Source organism: Otolemur garnettii, unplaced genomic scaffold, assembly GCF_000181295.1.
Source record: "Otolemur garnettii isolate 467f Iridium unplaced genomic scaffold, OtoGar3 scaffold00011, whole genome shotgun sequence".
In the NCBI taxonomy this organism is placed as follows: Eukaryota; Metazoa; Chordata; class Mammalia; order Primates; family Galagidae; genus Otolemur; species Otolemur garnettii.
This window is the reverse complement of record NW_003852406.1, coordinates 32,226,282-32,239,620: the sequence shown is the minus strand read 5'-3', so window position 1 is coordinate 32,239,620 and position 13,339 is coordinate 32,226,282. Positions and strand designations below refer to the sequence as shown.

The 13,339-nt window shown below is 48.7% G+C and overlaps 1 protein-coding gene across 1 annotated transcript in view; it reads right to left on the bottom strand.

The window, feature by feature from the left end:
• Positions 1 to 13,339, bottom strand: part of ARNT2 (aryl hydrocarbon receptor nuclear translocator 2) — a 187,461-nt gene that overhangs the window by 113,775 nt on the left and 60,347 nt on the right. Inside the window, exon 5 of the mRNA XM_023510130.1 lies at positions 10,335 to 10,548. Coding sequence (XP_023365898.1) covers positions 10,335 to 10,548 — 214 coding nt within the window. The remainder of the gene's footprint in view (positions 1 to 10,334; positions 10,549 to 13,339) is intronic.

Below are 13,339 nucleotides of genomic sequence, written 5' to 3'. Positions count from 1 at the left end.
ATTTATTCATCACTATATCCCAACACTTAGAATTATGTCACAAAGTTAGTTAGTGCTCAGTAAATATGTGCTGGGTGAACACTGAATGGGCAGGACAAGGGGAGAGGAGGGGGAGCATCTCTGCCCCTCTCCCTGCCTTGAGCCTCAGATGGGTGTCCTCAAGTACAGGGTAGGAGGGGGACCATCACCCTTTGAAAAGGTGCAAAGTCACAGAGGTCAGGGTCCACCCATCTCCCTTTGTTAATAGCACCAAACCCTCACACACATTTTGGAGGGATAAGAAGACAGTAAAATGGGGCAAGACAGAAAGTTTGGAAGTAGAATTTTTAGTCTTTAAACAGTGAATAAAATCTTTGCAATTCCCAAATGCTATCATTAACACTACCTACATGTCATCTCACACAGGCTTCAAGGCAGTACTGTAGGGAATATATTATTGTCTGCGTTTACAAGCGGGGAAACTGAGGTGAGGGAGATTAAGTCATTCACCCAAGATAAAGACTCTGGACTGCAACTGCCCCTCCACATAGACAGATTTTCACACACACACCCCTGCTAGGCCCCAAACCCTCCCCATGCCCATCCCAAGGCCCCTATTGTTAGCAGACGTTGTGGGTAGACTCTCTCTGCGCACAGGGAAGCTGGCCTTCCAGCCAGGGGTCTGCACGTGTGCAAAAGCACTGCTCTGTCCTTTTATCTGCCATGCCCCAAGAGTGATAATGAACCTAGCAGCCCAGCCTGGAAACCTGCCCAGATTCATGGAATATATCTTTCAACAGAAAATATGAGAGAAAAACACAAACAGCTCGGCAGCATCAGCATGCTACGTATGCAGTGAAGAAAAACAAGGCAGGTTGTATAAATATTTAAAAACGAGAAAGAATTGAACTGGCTCCAGAGGAACATCTGGGATAACAGATCTAAGGAGGCTGCGATATCCAGTGGGAAAATCACTGTGAAGATATGAAAAACAACCAGCCTGTAGTCCTCAGATGTCACTCTCATGCATTCACCAAGTGCCTCTGGCAACCCAGTTCTAAATGCTTTTTCCAGTGGCCTAAGCATTTACTACACAATTGGTCAATTTCCAAGGCGCCTAAATCAAATAAACATGCTTTTCTTGCCATTTAAATACTCTATTTCTATTGCAAACAGCAGAAACTCAATAACAGTGTTAACAGTTGAGTCAAAATAAAAATAAAACTTTTTTTTTTTTTTGCTACATATATCTGTGTTACCTAATATGGCAAGAAGTGGAGTGTTGAATGTGCTTAGGATTTGGTTTCTGGTCTTAGTCCAAAGACTAAGTTTGGGTATTCCAAAGAAAATAAGCTACATATCGGAAAGTATGGTTTTCATGAAGTTACCTTCATGACTGACATTTGGAAATGGACCATCTTTTTCCAGAATGATGCCACAGGGGGCTGCATAGTTCACAGGACCCCTGCAGGACCAGTGAACTGCCTGACATTCTTCCACTGAAGGACTCGGCCACATGGCTGAGGTCAACCCTTTAGTCCTTGTCTTCCTTTGCAAAGTGTCATGAAAAAGGCCCAGCTGCCTTGGGTGGGCTGACACTGTCCCGCGTGCTGACAACTGGCAGCTACTTTCTGAGGGGAAAGGGTATTCCAAAGAAAATAAGCTATATACTGGAAAGTATGGTTTTCATGAAGTTATCTTCATGACTGACATTTGGAAATGGACCATCTTTTCCCCCAGAATGTGGCGTCACACACACCTGGGCATTTCTGCTCTGGCCTGGGTCCTCCCAGGGTGACAGTGTGGGCACACCTCAGGTTCTCACTCCTTCCCTTTCCACTGTGACACCTGCTGACTCTGCAAACTTCATGCTGACCCTGGTGAGAGCTGGGCATGTGTGAGCTCTCAGAGTGACATTCCCAGGGCCAAGTGCCACCACTCTGTGACCATGTACCTTCCTTATGCCTAGGCAGCCCTTGCCCTGGGCAGTGAGCAGCAACCCCCCTGGAGCTGCCCTTCCGACTGCTCTCCCCAGTACCCTGCCTGTCACCTGAGTGCTGGGCACACACCAGCCGGGCAACAGAAGCCACTGGGGCTGTGCCCCTCACTTCATGCCAGCCTGGCTACCACAGAAGGCCCACTCCGCCTAAACTCTGCCTGCAGCAAGCTCCCACAACAGCTTGCTGAACTTTTCTAGTTCAGTACTCCTCCAACTACAAGGTGCACACAAGCATGTGAGTCTCTTGGGAACTTTATTAAAAGGTGGATTTTAATTTAGTGGGCCTGAGATGGGGCCTACAATTCTGCACCTCTTAGAAGCTCCCAAGAGATACAGGTGCTGCTGGTCCACACAGCACACTTCCCAGATCCTACCAGGGTCTGCCCTCCAAGCATAAATAAACATGGGCATGGAGTTTTGCAATCAATGAGACATCTCACAAAGGCGCACATCCCCCATCTTTCTAAGGAGGAGAGTAAAACTCAAAGATCAAGAAGCTCGACGAGGTCAAGTAAAAAGGTAGACTCAATCCAGAGGAGTTGACATGAAGTCCCAGGATGGTTTCACTATGTCAGTGGTTCTCAAATCCTAGTGTGCATCACTATTGGAGGCTGGATAGAAATGCAAATCCCTGGGCCCCCAGAGCTTCCAATTCAGTGGGGAGAACCTGCATTTCTAGCCAACTCACCAGTGATGTTCATAAGACTGATCCAGGGCCCACACTTGGACAGCCACCATGCCAGACCACACACAAGAGGCCCCTGGGGCAGCTGCCTCAGTCTTGGGTCTTTGGCACCATTTGCCACTCACATACCCTGAACTCTGAATGCTACCCTAACTTTCCCTCCAGGAACTGGGTCCCCAAAGCCCTAGATTGAGCATCTGTGAAGCCACAGCTTTGTAGCTTCTCTGTATCTAGATGTCCCCAAAGGCAATTAGTTTCACCTGTGTTGACCATGAGCCCTACTTTCCAGCAGCTGTGTGCCCCTGGGAACCTTGCAGGGACACCAAGTCTTATGCTTCTTACCTATGAAACAGAGTCAAAACCCCCAGGCACAGGACCATCACAAGCCAGAGGACCAATGTTCTCAGCTCTCCTGTGCACCAGAATCACCCAGAAGCTTTAGCGAAATCCCAGTGCCCAACCTCCTCCCCAAACTCCTGGCAAGTGTATTTGTCACTCTTGCCAGGTTACAGAAGCTAATGGGCAGCCAAGGTTGATGCCCACTGAAGTAGGTAAAAGTATTACAAGAATGTCAGAGAATTCATTACAGTCACTGATATCTCACTGTCAGGGCTGAATGAGAAAACAGAAGCAGCGTATGTCCAGTGTCCCTCGGGCATGCTCTCTCCCAGACAGGCAGGAAGACTCTTAAGTCCCTGCACCATCTTTAAATTCTCATGGAAACGCAGCCCAATGAAAGGCCCATGAGCAGAGCTGCAGAGACAGCTGCCAGTGGCTTCCTGGAGGCCTGCTCTCGAGAGCTGCTATCTGTGCCCAGACCTTGGCTTGACCAGACCCTATGATCCAAGGCTAAAAGTATCCCTGGATTTCACTGAAGCTCTCGGGGAGATAGGAAAGCTTAATCGCAGCTGATTGGGACATGTGAATCATGCATAGGGACTTTCCAGCAGAATCCCTTGGGGACTGGCCCAGCTTGGGTTCTCCTCAAATTATCACAAAGAACTTGGAAAATGGGGATTCGTTCACTCAGCAGTGGCTGGGAACTCCTGTAAGCGAAGGGGGAGGAGAGGCCAAGGTGAGCTGCATCCCAGATGCCCTTTCACAGAGCTGCAAAATGGGCATTTGTTGAATGAATGGATGGATAAAAAAGTAAACTAAGTAATGACTGAGTAAAGAAAGAAAGAGAGGGAGAGAAGAAGAGAAAGAGGGAGAGAGCGCGGGAGCCAGAGAAGGAAGGACAGAACTAACTTAGCCTTCGCTGCACCTCCTTCCACGGTAGGAGGCTCTCTTTCAAAGTTTAGCCTATACGGAACCAAAATGCTGACCCAGTTCTCCAAACGCAGGAAGAGCAGGGCAGAAACAGAGCGGCACAAGCACAATGCAGAGGAAATGAGCCAAGCAAGCCCTGTCCTGAAGAGTCCGTGGTTATCCTCCTTCACATCCGCTCCAGGCCCCAAAGCAGGGCTCTTCCTGCCCAGTGCTGCATCTGAGGTCACCTATAAGGCGCCTCCTGTTTTTGCTCACCAGGATCAAGGTTTTCCAGAGTTCAGCAGCCACAAGGGGGAATTCAGGAAAGGCCACCGGAAGGCACAGAGGAGAACCCACTCACGCTGCGCTCCCTGGGCGGCCTTACAGAGCATTTTCCTGCTGTTCCCAGCTTGCCCTCTGCACTGAACCCCTCGGGTATATCCAGTTGCAGTCAGAGGCTCTGCTGTCACCTGGGTTGCCCTGGGCCTCTCCTCAGCTCCCCTCCTTCCCCACCAAGAGCTGGGCTGGACCACTCAGACACCCACAATCATTACTTGCACAGCCTCTCTGCCACAACTTTTACCAGCCCCTGCCTTCTTTCACGCCTGGCAGCAGCTCCTCCTCCTACTCACCCTCCCTAACCCCAACCTCCCTAGCATCCCAAGGGAGAGGGAAGCACTGTGCAGAAGACTTCATCCATCCCCACAAAGGTCACCTCCAACACCCGGGAGAGCCAGCCAGTGCCACCTGCTCTTCTGCCCATCTACATCCCTTCCTCCTGTCGGGGACAGCACCCTGTTTCCTCTGGCAAGTCACCTCTCCCCAGTTCTTGGGTCCAGGTGGCTTGGGTGGAGAGGCTGACCTCACACCCTGGCTCACAGTCTCCCTGGCCATCAGGATTGGTCAGGAGAGGGCAGGTGGACCACACTGAACGGAGAGACCAGGATGGGCTACTTGTTAGAACCACTACAAGGAGGCACTCTGTTTCCACTGGTGCTGTGCAGGTGGTGAGGGAAAAGCCGGGGCTGCCGGGAAACACCTTTGTTGTCTATGAGGAAAATCAAACCCCACCAGAGGAAAGCAACTCCGGGAGAGAGCGAGATACGGCTGATTCTCATTATTCTGTCATTCTGTCTATGGAGTTATTGTGAACACTGAATCAGCAAACACGGAGCTGTTGCCTCTCCGGGAAATAGGGGATTGCAGACCTCTGGTTATAATGTTCTTGTCAGCAGATCAGTACCTAATCTCATTTTACGTGTGTTTCTGTTTAAAGATGCATTATATTGCTAATTCACTAATGTGGAACTCACAGCCCCGATGACGCCTGTCCCATCTACCTGTCTCCTCCGCAAGGCACATGGCAGCAGCCCTGCACTCAGAGATACTGGGCAGCACCCCAGCTGTGCTGGAAAACACCAGCGAAAAGCAAAATCACCAACAAAAAGCACAAAAAAGCAAAAACATAGTGGCCCCCAATGGATCACAAAAAGGACACTCTGCTCGACCTCAGCTAGAAATGTGCACTTCAGTCAAGTCAAATCAGGGCTTTCGCTGCCCTGTGCCCCTCCACAAGTGACCACGAAAGCTCCAAGGCTGTCAGTTTGGGGGCTGACAATCTTATAGTCTTGGCTAGTAGGTGAACCTGCCAATATGCAATCCACAAATAACGGCGGCTGAGTCTGCTTTGGGGGCAGCATTTCAGCACCTGCATCCTCCTACACGGGCAGCCAGTGGTGCCTTGCCCAATAAATTCCTTTTTCACTCAAGCCAGGGAAGGTGGTTTGCTGTCACTTGAACCCAGGCTAGCTTCACAGTTTCACTCAAGCCAGGGAAGGTGGTTTGCTGTCACTTGAACCCAGGCTAGCTTCACGGTTTCTCTTTTCTTGAAATACAGAGGTCTCTGGAAGACACAGGCTTCCCTAACTGGCCCTCTGATCCTCTGAATCCTCAGTCCTCAGTATCCTGATCACCCCCACAAAGAGAAAGTTCTGTGCCCCCCGCCCCCCGCCAGGCATTGCTCATGCAGATTCCCAGTGTGTATCTGGTTTGAGACAACAGATCCTTATCTCCTCCCTGTCAAAAGCAGTGTTGACAGAGTGTGGCTCCTCTGCCTGTGGGACACAGGAAAGACACCTCAGCAGGGGACACCTCACCCCACTGCCCATTCGAGTCTTGGAGAAGGGACACACTTTTTGCACGGCCTGGAGCCCCCAGGCTAGTGCTGCCTCTCTTCCCATGAGTGTTGCTGGGGGACGGAGGGTCCGGGAACTGGCCTGGCAACGGTATAAGTGGGTGTCCTTCAGCCTTGGGACTGGTTTCTCTGTGGTTCCTGGACAGCTTCTGGTCCCTCTGCTCCCACCCAACTCCCATCACTTCCTACCTGATGGATTAAATCCTATACTGGGGCCTTGAACATGAGAATAGAATCAAAGCCAGAAGGAACCGTAAACATTTGCTGGGCTAAAGTAAAGAGTGTGAGAGTCAGAGAAGAAAAGAACTTGCCGAGAGACCACAAAGTGAAAACCAGAACCAGAACCGGGGTCTCAATGCCCTTTCCAGCACTTTCTTTACTGGTGACACTGCCGTTGCAAGGTGAGGGCTCCCCCAGTCTCTCTTGACATTGATAAAACCTAGTTTTACCTAACAAATGCAATCACAGACAAATCAAATTATTGCATTGGTCCACACCATCCCATGATGCTTCGAGGGAAATTTTATGTATCTTCTCATCCAGTCTTTGCCATCACCTCTCCAGCTAGGGAAGAATTTAATTCAACAAAGAACTCTACCATGGCCACCATCTGAGACACCGCAGTCCTGTGCCAGCATTGCTCTGTCTGCAAGCCCTGCCATCTTTAGTTTCTGTCCCCTTTCCCTGTGCACACACACACCTCCACGCCTGCAGTACAGCTGACCCTGGACATCTAATGAATGAGGCATAAACTCACTGCTGAGAGGCTCTAAGGAGGGAGACGCCCCTGGGAAAGGGGTAAGACTGTCCTCATCAACCTCCCCCATTCTGGAAGCCTCCACACCCTTCCATTCTGGCTACCCTGCAGCGGATCATACCATTTCATTCCAGGCCTGACACCACAAGGTCCAGGGACACTGACCTTAGTACAATAATGGAAGTCATGGAGTCATGCTGAGGCTTTGTAATAGAAGGTTCTACCAGCCCCACACTTGGGAAGGTTACATATGAAGCCTCGTTCCAAGCTGGGCTGAGCACCAGGAACCCCCTAGGCCAGCCTGAGTGGCAGCCTTGCTGCAGGGAGCTCTTTCAAGGCGTCCCACCAGGCCAGCAAGCTTGTATGTGGTATGTCCTGGGAGAATCACAGCACATACTCTGGTGTTCAGAGAGAGAATTTTCCTCCTTCCTACCCTAAGATGACAATGCCCTCCTCTAGCACCATCTTGCTCCCCACAACAGGAGCCCCACGGGGAGCAGAATTCAAGGGCCCAGCGATGCCCCCTTCACCAAGTGTGCTCTGCCATCCTGGAGGACTCCCTCCACTGCACCTGCTCTGGCTGCCTGGGCCACCACCCAGCCTCCAGTTCAAGGACATTTCTGTCCAAATGTGTTTACGTGGCCTCTTTAAACTCTGCCAGACACATCAAGATTTTCCTGGACATGCTGGATGCAGTGGCTCATGCCTATAATCCTAGCAACCTGGGAGGAAGGCAGGTGGGTTGCTTGAACTCACTGGTTCTAGACTAGCCTGAGAGAAAAAAAAAAAAAAGACCCCGTTTCTACTAAAAATAGAAAAACTGAGGCAAGCGGATTGCTTGAGCCCAAGAGTTGGAGGTTGCTGTGAGCTATGACCCCATAGCACTCTACCCAGGGCAACAGCTTGAGATTCTGTCTCAAAAAAAAAGAAAAAAAATTTTCTGTGGACAGAAACGTCCCCCCAACTTTAGTGAGCCAGTTGGGTGGACCCTTGACCAGAGCCTGACCTCCCCCTTCCCCAACATTTGCCATGGCAGAGTTTCCTGACTGTGTTCCCAAAAGCCACATCCTATGGTCAAATGCAGAAGTCTGGGGAATGACAGCTCTTTCCAGAGGAGATGATTTCAGCTGCCAAGCCAACATTTCCTGGTTGGTTTGTTTTCCCTTTCATGTCCCTCCCAGAGATTAACTTTATAAGGTATGTTCTGCAGGACTTTGGCTGGGGCCGGCACCCTTCTCCTTTGAGCCACAGGCGCCGCTCAGGACTTCTATGTGGAACTTGCTAACTCAGCTCAGGGAGTGGGGTGGCTCAGCAAGTCTCCTGAGTCTGTTCTGGCATCGCTATTCTACAAGCACACCAGAGATCACTACTGGGGATACAGAGCCTGTCCTCACATCTTCATTCTCTATCCCCTTCCTCCTTTTACGCATCTTTGATCACAGCACAGAAAATTCCTATTATCTTTCAGAGACAGCTGTACTTCTGTCACTTTTGACAACATCTGATTCATTCTTATCATAAATATTGGGGGTGGAAATATGTCTCCCCCCTGCCCCTGCTGCCTCCCAAATTCATCTGCTGACGTCCTGGCTCCCAGTCCCTCAGAATGTGACTGTACTTGGAGACAGAACTTGTAAAGAAGTTGTTGATTAAAGGAGGCCACATAGGTGGGCTAATACATATCTAGTCAGTACAATATGACTGGTGTCCTCATAAGAAGAGGCACAGACACAAGGACTTGTGGGCACAAAGGAAAGTCCACGTGAGGACACAACAAGGAGGCCACCTGCAGCAAGGGCAGAGGCCTCAGCAGAAACCAGATGGCTAACGTTCTGATCTTGGATGCAATGGCCTGCATGCTCATATTTTCCCTAATTCATGTTTAAAATCCTGCCAGCCAAGGTGGGTGGTATTGGAAGGTGCTCTCATAAAAGGTACCCCAAAGAGCTGGCTAGCCCCCCACCATGTGAGGACACAGCAAGGCACCACTTCTGAATCTAAAAGTGGGTCCTCCCCAGACATTACACCTGCTGATGCCTTGACCTCAGACTGCCTAGTCTCTAGAACAATGAGGAATACATTTCTACTGTTTAAAAGCCACCCAATTTATGGGATTTTGTTACTGCAGTGGGGCTGATGGAACGAGCAAGGTGCTGAAGGAAGGTCTATTCCATGCAGAGCACCAAGTTTGTTACCATGGAAGACACAACACAGAGGGAGGACCCAGCGTCTTACATGTGGTCAGGGAGGACGCCATGGCACAACACATCTGCTGTATAGAAGAATGAGAGTACCTCGGCATAACTCTTGTTTTGAAAAGTAAATTTGTTCCAATGTGATTGATAAGTGTAACGCGAATTTGGTGTCTGCTTATCTGTTAGAAAACAAATACTAGATAAACACAGAAAACTGTGTCCAGCTGAACTAAGCCACAGAACACACAAAATGACTGTCAGCCCCCTTAGTCCACCACGCTTATCCCCAGTTGGTGTCAGGACTCTGACGTCACATGACTGTCCTCCTGCCACTCACCACACATGGTGGCAACACCTTCTGAGACCACTGCCACAAGCATACTTTAGGTCACTGTCAACATCCAGTACCATAGTTATGGTAATATTTATCAATTCCTTAACCATTTAATGTGTAAAGCTGTCCTACTATTTCTTTTGTCTTTTTTTTGAGACAGAGCCTCATTTTGTCACCCTTGGTAGAGTGCCATGGTGTCATAACTCACAGCAACCTCAAACTCTTGGGCTCAAGCTGTTCTCTTGCCTCAGTCTCCCTAGTAGCTGGGACTTACAGGCACCTGTCACAACACCTGGCTATTTGTTTGTTTGTTTGTTTAGCAGGCCCAGGCTGGAATCAAATCCCCTAGCACCAGAGCATGTGGCTGGCGCCCTAACCACTGATCTACAGGCGACCAGCCCTGTCCTGTTTCTAATGGATTCTTATTTTTTGCTTTTATCTGACAAATTACTGAGTGTTGTGCTCCTAATCCACTTCCCCCCCACAAGCTCTTTAGATGTTATTGCATGATTTTGTATACTGCAGTTGATTTTTTTAAGAACATATATGTTATTTTAGAGTAGAACTGACTGTATTAAAATGTGTCAGTAAGAAACTACATTTTAGGTAACTATAGTTTAGGTAATGAATGTCTGTGGTCAGGGTCACAAATAATCACACACTTTCTGTTACAGCTAATCACATAGCATATGGATGGAATAATGTGCGACTCCTAGTGTCAATGTATACTAATTGCAGGTAAAATATAGGAAAAAAAAGATGTATTAAAAGTGGATTTTTAAAAATGCTATAGAGAGAACAAATGCATCACACAAGCCAAATCGAATATATTCTGTCACCATTACACAGCTTTTAATGAACTCCAGCTTCCTGGTCTATTTACTGAAAGATTTTTTTTTTCTGAAAAAAGGCTCAAACACCTCATAAAAGTAGCCACACTGACCTGTCATCGAGTTTTCTGAGGTGCACAGCTGCTCCCTCAGCTTCTCCACATCATCTGGATGCACCTGTTCATAGAGGGTGCTCCCAAACCACTCGGACTGGGGCTGGTTCAGAACAGGGGTGACAGAGTCGGACACATAAATCACTCGGCCAGTCTCAGCTGCCACTACAAACAAAAATCCATCAGCTGCTTCAAGGATGAGATGCTTCAATTCCTAGGAAGAAAAGTTTATGATTAGCACAACACCCTGACAGACCTAGGGAAGGGTTTTATTAGCAACCTTTAATTTCTTTTATCCAAATATTCATTCTGGTACACAAATTAGTTGGAAAACAAGTGCTTTTTAAAAGCTGGACATTCTAACTTATTTTGGCTAGAAAAATGCACATAGTTTGCCCTGTCCCTAAGGTATAGCTACTTTTAACACTATTAGCCCTAGTCCTCTCTTAGGGAGAGAGAAAATTTCCAGCCTGAGGAAATGGGAGAGCAATGAATGATCACCAGGTGTTGGGTTTGCTAATGGTACGAATAGCTTCACTCACATTTTGAAACTGGAGTCATGTCATTGGGCCAGGAGGGCCCAGCATGTGTGTATGGCACACAGGGTGTGGATGGAAGGAAAGGAAGAAGGGGAAGGTGAGAAGAGAGAGAAAAAGGACCCTGTGTCCTCCGTCTGGTTCCTCTTCTCTGCTGCATCTCTTATGGGGTATGAGAGTGTATCCCCTTACACCTGCACACCTGCCAGGCTCCCAGAGCTGACAGTCGTGCCCAGCATCTCACCAGACTCTCCAAGTAAGCCCAAGCGGTGGCAGGGTGTATAGCATAATCCATATCACTTTACAGTGAGAAAATGTAAGACTCACCAACCCTGATGTCACATTGATTCACCAAGGTCATGACTATCACTGAAGGCAGGAAGGAAACTGCTCAGGGTTAAGGCATGGGCAACAGGAACCCTTGCCATCATCTCCAGAGAGACATGGATGGGGCAAATTCAACTTTTTTAGAATGAGACACTTTTTGTTTTTAGTGCCTAAAGGTGGCCCAAGTGCAGCCACCCATGAGTGCCTAAAGGTGGCCCAAGTGCACCCAAGCTGCACTCAAGTGCAGCTCACTTAAAGCTAAGGGGCCCTTTGCTGTGATGAAATGCACCTTGTATCTGCAGGCTCCAGGCACAAGCTCTTCCCCTCCAATCACCTCACACACTATCCAGACCCCAAAGGGCAAAGGTGCCCTTCTAGAGCAGTGGTTGGCAAACATTTCTTGCTGGGAACCCTTTGTTCAAACATAATCTCACATGGACTCCCTACTGACAGCCAGCTGAGTGAGGGTGAAGGACCCCAGCCCTCAATCCCAGTCCCTGCAATAAAACATTGATGTGCTGGTGAACAGGACCAGCGGAGTTTGGTAAGTGATGCTAAGCACTTGGCTGGGAGGGGTTCTCACATCCTCTGCCTGAGGAGCCGGGGTGGAAATAGTCAGCACAAGCATTTTTTAAGGGAAAGTTTATTTTGCCCATTTCTCTTGCTGTGCACTTCACTACTCAGCTTCTCCTAGATTCTTCCTTAGATCAAAGGATTAGGTCAGCATTTTTATTTTCAGTATTGGGAAGATTTTCCCGACAGGAAGATCTGTAAAAAGAAAACAAAAATGGGACAGGATGTCTGGGGAAGCAGAAAATTCTCTGTCACAGGAGGAGAGGAAATGGAGGCTGAATGACTAACTTGTGTGCTCATGTTTTCACCCAGTTTGCAAGAACTGTGGGAGGTCACAGGGGAAGGAGATGCACCCTCACCCTCACCACAGACCTGTCATCTCCCACCCTCCTCTCTAATCCTCATCTTCGGAGTGCATCTCGTTCACTTCCTGAATCCAGAATCAGCTGCTTCCAGGAGAATGACCAGTAAAGTGCATGGGCTTCAGAGCATGGAGTCACATCAGCCATGGCTCTTCCACTGAGCCGGGCAGTGTTGGGCAGGTCTCCTCACACTCCCAGCTTGTTTCTCGTGCAGTGTTTCAGTGAGAGTTTGTGCACTTGCAGGATGGTCCGTGTGGGAGGGCCTGAGAAAGGGACTGAGAACGGGCCTCGCACACAACAGGTGCCACTGGTATAGCTAACAGCATCATCCATGCAGCTGGAGGGCACACAGGGTGGCGGCTCTGATGGCCCTTCTGATGCCTTCTCTCTCCAGCCACCTTCCTAATCCTTCCTCAGTTAAAGAGAAAGAGATTCATTTTAAACACTGACCCTGCAGGCCCTTTGTCAGGATTAACAGAACGTATGGGGAGAAAGGCATTTTACTGTCCTATGGTAGTTAGAAGCGCTTAATACATTTCTGTCTGATTACTTACCATGCTTCGTGCTGGTCCAAGCCCTGTGTTAAACCGTCTACACTTGTCTTCTGCATTCCAGCCATAGAGCTGGAAACTACCACTGCGTTTATCTTATGGAGGTGGAAGAGAGGCTTGAAGCCAGTGCCCCAGCCTCTGCATTCCATGTCCTCTAGGTGGCAGGCAGTGCCATTCTGGGGAACTACAAAGGGACCCAGTAGGTAAAGCTCTTGTAAAAATGTCTGCCATAGAACAGACATAACAAATGTTACTTCCTCTTCTCTGCTCTTTTCTAAACTTAGCTCCCATAACATGAATAGATTCTCAGCTCCAGCTGAGTAAGCGACTTGGACCTCCCAACCTTGCCTTTTTCATTTCTATCTCTGAGGCTGTATGCACACTCCTCCTCTCTTGTAAAATTCCTTCTGTTCCCTCTTTCTGTGTACATCTTGTGGCTCCTTCATAGCCTGCCAACACTCTCTCTGTCCTGAGAAGTCCCCTGATGACACCAGGCCACTTCCACTCTATCTTGTTAAATGCTCCATTACTTTTAAGACCCTACACTCTGCATAACTTTGCACTTCCCAACTGCATTCCCTGACACCTGTATTGTTTTACATTTTTCCTTCTGCTCTATTGTACAAAGTGCTTTCAAATCCACCATCTCGTTAATC